This window comes from Microcaecilia unicolor, chromosome 2 (assembly GCF_901765095.1).
Source record: "Microcaecilia unicolor chromosome 2, aMicUni1.1, whole genome shotgun sequence".
NCBI lineage: Eukaryota > Metazoa > Chordata > Amphibia > Gymnophiona > Siphonopidae > Microcaecilia > Microcaecilia unicolor.
In genome coordinates, this window is record NC_044032.1 from 251010138 (window position 1) to 251018981 (window position 8844).

Consider the following 8844-nt stretch of genomic DNA (forward strand, 5'->3'; position numbering starts at 1 on the left):
CAAACTGACAGCGTCTTCAGGGGAACTGATCTGTGAACATAATTTATAAAGTGTATAAAAACCAGCACTTCACAACGTGTGTAAAAATAAAACAACCATACAAAATTCAAAATACAAAATATAACAATGTTCTCATATTCAGCATAAATTCATTTCATTACTCACTCTTCAGCAAAACCAGGGAGGAGCATCACCCTGTCCGGTTCAAAAACCAACTAAAGAACGCCCACACATGCGCAGAATATATATCAGACATCAGCTGTTTTTCAACAGTGGGGGATAAAATTAGATGAGAGCTTGCCATTCAATTTCTCTGTTCAGGCCACTAGGGGCCACTGTTCGCCAACGATAAATAAACTCCTGTTCTTTCCTGAGGAGCAAACGAAAGACGTCTCCACCTAAAGGTAAAACAATCTGTAGAAGTACAACAAATTTTAAATCTTTGATGTCATGGTGAGCTTGTATCTAGTGGTCCACAAGCGGAGCATCATGTTTGCTATTTCTTAGATTACTCAAATGTTCACCAATCCTCTGTTTAATCCATCTGCTAGTGTGCCCTATGTATCATTTAGTACATGGGCACACTATGCCATAAACTACTTGTGAAGAGTTACAATCGGTAGAACTGTTGTACTTCTACAGATTGTTTTACCTTTAGGTGGAGACGTCTTTCGTTTGCTCCTCAGGAAAGAACAGGAGTTTATTTATCGTTGGCGAACAGTGGCCCCTAGTGGCCTGAACAGAGAAATTGAATGGCAAGCTCTCATCTAATTTTATTCCCCACTGTTGAAAAACAGCTGATGTCTGATATATATTCTGCGCATCTGTGGGCGTTCTTTAGTAGGTTTTTGAACCGGACAGGGTGATGCTCCTCCCTGGTTTTGCTGAAGAGTGAGTAATGAAATGAATTTATGCTGAATATGAGAACATTGTTATATTTTGTATTTTGTATGGTTGTTTTATTTTTACACACGTTGTGAAGTGCTGGTTTTTATACACTTTATATATTATGTTCACAGATCAGTTACTACTACTACTATAAATCACTTCTATAGCACTACCAGTCGTACACAGCGCTTTACTACTACTACTTTACAATTGAACATGAAGAAAGACAGTCCCTGCTCAAAAGAGCTTACAATCTAAATCAGGACAAATAGACAGGATCAATAAGGATAAGTTCCCCTGAAGACGCCGTCAGTTTGGCGAAACATGGCCCATGTAGGGAACTAAAACCTATGAACAGTGATCTTTGATCTTATGTTTTGCACGGAGCGATTTTTGAAAAAAGTATTGTAGTGAATATGGACTTTGCAGGAAGAAGATCTTTGGACCTGCACAATTTCTACCCTACCTAAGTAGCTGATATATAATATCCTCTTATTTTGAACATCAGTTTTTTAATATCAGGTTTTGGATATTGCTTATGATTTCGATACTGTGATCTGGATGGAGGTAGGATGTGCTATGATGTAAATGCGGTGTTCCTGCAAAACTTTTAGTTCATGGCAATACACCAAAAAAACTGAGCACAACAAATAAATATTTATATAACTTTATTGAGTTAAAAAAATTATCTGTATAGCATGAGTAAATGGGAATTTTTTCCAATAATTTAAGAGCTTCAAGAAGGGTTTCTGTTATAGTTCACTAATTTTGATATTTGAAACCGATTTTTGTGGTCACCCAGAATTGTGTTTGGTAAATATATCATGATATAACCAACTATCTGACAATTTTCAGAGCATCGCCTGCTAAGTTTAGCGGCCAGATCTGGCCACATCGATAGCAGATATATCTTTGGCCGCTATGAACTTAGCCGGCCAGCGCTGAATATCGACTTGGCAGGCTGTGTTCTTAACAGCCAAAAATATACCGAATATTTAAAGCCGGTCGCTGGAAACGACCCAGAATTGACTATCCGGCATCACCGCTGACTGCAGGAGTTAGCCTGACTAACTCCTGCAGTCTGAATATCGGCCCCTTAATGTTTTGACATTGTTACATGTGGTCCTTTGGGGAGGGGGGGGGGGGGGGGGAAAGATATGGAATTAAGTTTTCTAGCCTTGGTGTAAGTATCCACACCAAGTCTGGTATGGGTTATTTCTGTTTCTTCTGTTGGGGGTAGGGAGGAGATAGGGGAAACTGATTTATTGGTTGGTATTTTGTATTAATAATATTTTCCATTTCTTGTTCTTGTTTGTTTCCTTGTTCAGCAAAGAGAAATAATTTTTTTAAATGTGCATACTCTTTTAGAAGTGTGCAGTTTTTTCGAAAGAATGAACACTACTAATGATATTGCTTCCATAATGAAAAAAATACTTTAAAAAACCTGAACAAAATGGAAATTCCTATAAATGACACAGGAAGCGATACAAAATGAAACATTTCAGGCTATGCACCCCTAGCTGTGATACCTTTTATTGCAACAACAAAATAATTACCCAAAAATGTCATGAATGAACTTTTCAAACCACATAGGTCACTTCTGAATAGATTTCTTCCAAAGCTATAATGTCCTTATAATCAGAATGCTGCATCATAGGAGAAATTTCCTTCAGAGCCAAGACCTATACAATTGCATCCTTGAGGTAAATTTCCCTGCAGTGGGAAATCTCAAAGAACGGTTAATATCCTTTCCTCTGTATTAAACATAGATATCATCAAGTTCTCAGAGAAATGAATGCCCCCCCCCATCATTTATTTCCTGATTGCCCTGAATAGTGCTCCCTTCACCTCCTTGTTCCTCAAGCTGTAGATGAAGGGGTTCAGCATGGGAGTCACAGTAGAATACATCACACTCACCATCTGGTCATAGTCCGGGGAGTAAACAGAGGAGGGGCGGAAGTACATGAAAATGACTGTCCCATAGAACATTGTGACTACAGTAAGGTGGGAGGCACAGGTAGAAAATGCCTTGCACCGGCTCTCCACTGAGTGCATCTTTAGCAAGGCCATAAGTATGGCTGCATAGGAGGCCAGGATGAAGAGGCAGGGTCCCATGACAATCAAGGAGCCCTCAATGAAAACAATTAACTCATTTGTGGAGGTATCTGAGCAGGAAAGTTTCATCAGAGGTGGGATGTCACAGAAGAAGTGGTGGATAGTGTTGGGACCACAGTAGGATAAGTTAGAGGTCATGACAGCAAACAAGACTGCATGCAGGGATACCACTAGCCAGGATGTAGCCACCAGCTGGATACAGCGCTTACTGTTTATCAGTGTGGTATAGTGCAGTGGGTCACAGATGGCAACATAACGGTCGTAGGCCATGATGGCCAGCAGGAAACTGTCCATGTTGCCAACAGAGTGGAAGAGAAATATTTGGACAAAGCAGCTCACAAATGAAATGGACTTGCTACCAAGTAGGATATTGGCTAACATTTTGGGTACAGTGATGGAGGTCAAGCAGATATCAACAAATGAGAGGTTACTGAGGAAAAAGTACATAGGAGTATGGAGCTGAGGTTCAACCCTGATAACAGTGATGATAATGCTGTTCCCCAGTACAGTGAAGACATACATGATCACGAAGACACCAAAGAGTACCATCTGATGCTCAGGAACATTGGAGAGACCGAGGAGAAGGAATTCAGTCACCTGTGTGCTGTTCCTCCTGTCCATTGAAATAATGTACCTGTAAGGATTGAAGCAGATCCAGGAATAAGTTTATGAATAAGAATATATCTGAAAGTGATTTTTATTATAAACATATATATTTTGTTAAGGATATTTTTAGTATACAGTCTATAATTTTGTCATAATTTCATGTATACCATTTGCTAATGGGAAAACAGATTTGGTCCTGAGAGATTTCAGCAACAACCAGTCTAATAACATAATTTTCCCTTATATTGAGAGGAAGAGTTAATGAGAAAAAAAGAGGGAAAAGATGGGAACAGAGACAGAAGCAAAAAGAGAGAAGCCAGAGACGTTAAAAACATATCCAGAAAGATGCTTAGATACATAGGGAAAGCTGTTACTAGGAAAAGGAGGTGGCAATGCCTCTGTACATGTCATTTGCGAGACCGTCTTTGACTATTGTATCCAATTCTGGAGAGCATAATCTGAAAAGATTCAGATAGAATAGAAACAATTCAGAGGCCTACCAAAATGCTCAAAGCCTATAGCAAGAACCTGCATATTAGACCCATACCTGACACTGTCGTTTAAGATTCTTGATAATAAAATATTTTAAGGGGAATTGGATCTAGCTGATGCTTTCCTAAGTTCATGATGAGTTACATTCAGGTACAGTAGGTAGTTTTCCTGTCCCCAAAGGGATTTATAATTTAGGCTTCTACCTGAGGCAATGAAGGGATAAGTCAATTGCCCAAGATCACAAGGAACTGTAGTGGTAATTGAACCTGATTTCCTGGTTCTCAGCCCACTGCTCTAACCATTAGGTTACTCCCCACTCTATTACTAGGTCATTGTGAAATATATATGCTTCATTGAGATTGGTCTGTGGTCCATCCTGTGGGTGGCAGATGTGTAACTCATTTATCTGGACATTTTTAAGAGTTATATAGATAACATCACAACTTTTAACATTTAAGAGGTCCTGTTACTAAGGTGCTACTACTACTACTACTTATCATTTCTATAGCGCTACTAGACGTACGCAGCGCTGTACACTTGAACATGAAGAGACAGTCCCTGCTCGACAGAGCTCTCAGGGGCCCATTTACAAAGGTGCACCAAAAGCTGGCCTGCGGCAGTGTGAGTGTGTGTTTTTGGCATGCATCAGACCCTTATTGTACCGCGTCTGGAACAAAAGGATTATTTTAATGGGCCAGAAAATGGACATGCGGCAAAATGAAAACCAGCGCACGTCCATTTTTGGCCTGAGATCTTACCACCCATTGACTTAGCAGTAAGGTTTCTCACACGCTAACTAGGTGGTAAGCATGAAGCTCGCTCCAACTGCCATTTACCGCCGGGTAGGTGCCCTGTGGTAGAAAATTGAAAATATTTTCTACCGCATGTTTTCAACATGCACCAAATTCAGAATTACCACCTGGGGCATACAGTAGCTGGGCAGTAATGCTGATTTGGCATGCGCTGGATGCATGTAGGCCTTTATGCACCTTTGTAAAAGGGACCCTAAGGGATTTAGTATACACTAAATGCTATGCAACCTATAATATTCCTATGGGCTGCATGGCATTTAGCACATGCTAATCTTTAGCGTATGCTAAATCCATTAACACACCTTAGTAAAAGGACCCCTAAGTGGCTGGATATTATCTATATAAAAATGGGTTGGGGAAGGGAAGAAAAAGGAGGCAGCACCAGAAACTATCCATTTAGCAGTGATATTCAGCTACTGAACAAATAATTTGTCCATTTAAATTTAGGCCAGTCAAATACCAGGCTCCCTGCACCCTCCAGCAGCCAAGAATGCACCCGTGGGGGGGGGGGGGGGGTGTCGATGCACTGGGGAGGGGGTGTGTCATTGCACTGGGGTGGGGGCTTGATGTGCCGGGGGGGGGGGGTGCTGCACCCTGGGGGGATGGACGCAGCCGACCTAGGATCGCCACTGCCCATCGCGGACTTACTGCTCGCTAAAAAGGAAGTACTGCCAAGCTATTGCAGCAGCCCGGTGGTAGTTCCCACCCCACTGCACGCCATTTCTGGTGCTACAAAAATATTTTTATTTTCGTAGCAGTGGTGTAAACCCGGTGATAATCGGCAATGCTGTGAATTGCACGGGTACTGCTGGGATAGCGCGGGAGCCCTTAGCTGCCACCTCAATGGGTGGCATTAAGTGTTCCCACCTGAGGTGGGCACTCAGCAAGTGCTTCACTTGCCGCCCGTCCATTTCTTTTTAAAAAACAAACTTGCCTTTTACCCGCTGCGGTAACAGGGGGCCTCGGCATGTCTCAAAAACACGTGTCGACACCAGCGCAGGCCTCCCTTTTGCCACAGCTTCGTAAAAGGACCCCTGAGTGAAAAAATATTTCCTCCTATTTGTTTAAAAAGTATTTCCATGCAATTTCATTGAGTGTCCTGTGGTCTTTATACTTTTTGAATGAGTGAAAAATTGATTCACCTCCACCCATTCCACTCCACTCAGGAGTTTGTAGACCTCAATCATATTCCCCCTTATCCATCTCTTTTCCAAGCTGAAGAGCCCTAACCTCTTTAGCCTTTCCTCATATGGAGGAGTTCCATCCCCTTTATCATTTTGGTTGGTCTTCTTTGACCCTTTTCTAATTCTGCTATATCTCTTTTGAGATATAGCGACCAGACCTGAATGCAATACTTAAGTTGAGGTTGCATCATGGAGCGATACAGAGGCATTATAATATTTTTGACCTTATTTTGCATCCCTCGCCTAATAATTCCTAGCATCCTGTTTGCTTTCTGGCCGCTGTTGCACACTGGGCAGAAAGATTTGCATCTATACACCTTTTAAGAAACAGAAGCATATAGATGGAAGATAACCAAGAAAAATTGTATACCAGGAAAAGCAGATGTAAACATAAGAATACAGAAGACAATATTCAGTAGCATAAAAAACGTATAATGTGAAACATCTCAAATGGTTTCAAATCATAAGTGTATTCCGCAATGCTATTAATTTAAGTGAGACTGCTGACTCTCCGTGTATAACCTGAGGCATTGAAGCTGGACAGTTTAGATTATACCTGTAATGTACATTGTAATTTGTATGTTTGGTGGCTGTATATCACTGCTTAAACACATATGTTACATGGGTATCTGGCATTGCTCCTCAACACCCCAAATCCCATTTCCTATGTAGATGGAGAATTTTGGTCATATAAGAATATAGCGGACCAAAATTATCTGTTCGCCTGCCTCAGATTAGAAAAAAGGAATTTACGTGGTTAACGGCACCACCAAGTGCATAAGAGCTCTGAACAGCAACTTCATAGTTTTCTTGGAATAATTTTCAAAGCAGAAGCACAATTGCTCTCTAGCTTTGAAAATCCAGCAAAATCCAGCCAGGGAAAAGTATGTGCATACTTGCACTTTTAATCATGTGATCAGTTATAAAATTGCCCTCATAAGTCTAAAAGGTGGTCAATAGAAGGCATGTCTATTCATTTTTAAACCAAATGAAAGGGGCTATTAAAATCATTGTTCCCTTTTCATTCCGTCTGAAAATAAACGGAACCCTCCCTGAAATAAATACAGTATAAGGGTTTTTTCCCTCATTTTGTTTCAAGAATAATGCATGTTATTGGTAAATGATGGGTGCTACTTCCAAAATGGAATTAAAGAAAATAAAATAAAAAACTAGCCATAAATCCCCCAGAAAAGGAACAAAACTGCATGAAATGATCAAAATCTGACTGCCGAGCTCTAGCTGTCCCACAGTAGCAGTTCCAGAAGGAAATATTCCTTTATAGAAAAGTAGTAAATGTATAAAAAAAAAGTCTTTAAACATGGAATAAACATAGAGGATCCTCAGGGATGGAAGAATGAGAGGGAAACTGTGGAACAGGCACAGAGAATCCTTCACAGTGGGGAAGAGGGGGGCAAAGCCTGGGATAGGCACAGAGGATCCTCAGTGGTGGAGGTATGAGTGGCTAAGCCTGGGACACTCACAAAGGATCAGTAATGGAGAAGTGAGGGGTAAAGCTGGGGACAGGGCACAGAGGATCCTCAGTAGAGGAGGAGGGAGGAGCAAAGTCTAGGACAGGCACAGAGTATCCTCAGCGGGGTAAGGGAATGAAGGGTAGAACCTGGGATGGCCATAGAGGATCCTCAGCAGTGGAAAGCATGAGGATATTGCAAAGGTCATGAGAAAGGAAGAATGAGCAGACTTCAAGGTCTCTGCCTCTGCTGTTACAGTCTGCATTTCTATGAAATGTAGAGAGAGAGAGAGAGGGTTTTATAAGATTTATTAAAATGTTAGCTTACCTGTCTATTTCTTTGACTTGTCAAGTTGATACTGTCACTTTCTGTCTCAGGCTATGTATTTGACTGTGACAAGAATGGAATGGCACTATTGCTTAAAATTTAGAGATACCAGAAACCTAAACCAGGGAGCACTAGCCCAGTTACATTTTTTAGAAGGTACAACTATATCTGTTTATTTATTTTGAATTCAGATTGTCTCAACTGGAAACTGTCTCCTTTTTAAATTGTGAAGGGTAGAACCTGGGATGGCCATAGAGGATCCTCAGTAATAGAAAGCATGAAGATATTACAAAGATCATGAGAAAGAGAGAATGAGCAGACTGCAAGCAAGGTCTGCCTCTGCTGTAACAGTCTGCATCAGAGAGAGAGAGAGAGAGAGAGAATGAATATAAGCTTTTATAAGATTTATTAAATGTTAGCTTACCTGTCTTATTTTCTTTGACTTGTCAAGTTGATGTTGTCACTTTCTGTCTCAGGCTGTGTATTTAACTGTAACAGGAATGGAATGGCACTATTGCTTAAAATTTAGAGCTACCAGAAACCTAAACCCAGGAACAATGGCTCAGTTAAATTTTCAGAAGGTACAACTATATATTTATTTTTAATTCAGATTGTCTGAACTAGAAACTGTCCCCTTTTAAAACTGACCCTCTGATTCTGTTTTCTGTTTTGTTTCCCTGTAGCAGTGCTTAAAAATATAACAGTTTTCTGCAAAGTCTGAATCTTGTTTGCAAGACTCCAGATATACTTTCCAATCAACACGATGACACAACAGAAGATCACTGGTTGTTGAAATTTGATGATCAACCAACAACGACAGACCCATGGGAAAGAAGCACATCCTATGCAATCCCACTCTTAATTCTCTCCTGCTGTGGCAATGTTTTTGTTTAATACATATAACAGTAAACAGAGTGATCACAGAGGGAACTGCAGAGAGATCAGCTGGTC

At 40.7% G+C, this 8844-nt stretch overlaps 1 protein-coding gene across 1 annotated transcript; it reads right to left on the bottom strand.

The window, feature by feature from the left end:
* Window positions 1–2700: 2700 nt before the first annotated feature.
* LOC115463426 (olfactory receptor 1361-like) lies at window positions 2701–3624 on the bottom strand. The gene has a single exon (XM_030193901.1). The coding sequence runs from the start codon at window positions 3622–3624 to the stop codon at window positions 2701–2703; it is 924 nt and encodes a 307-aa protein (XP_030049761.1).
* Window positions 3625–8844: the final 5220 nt, after the last annotated feature.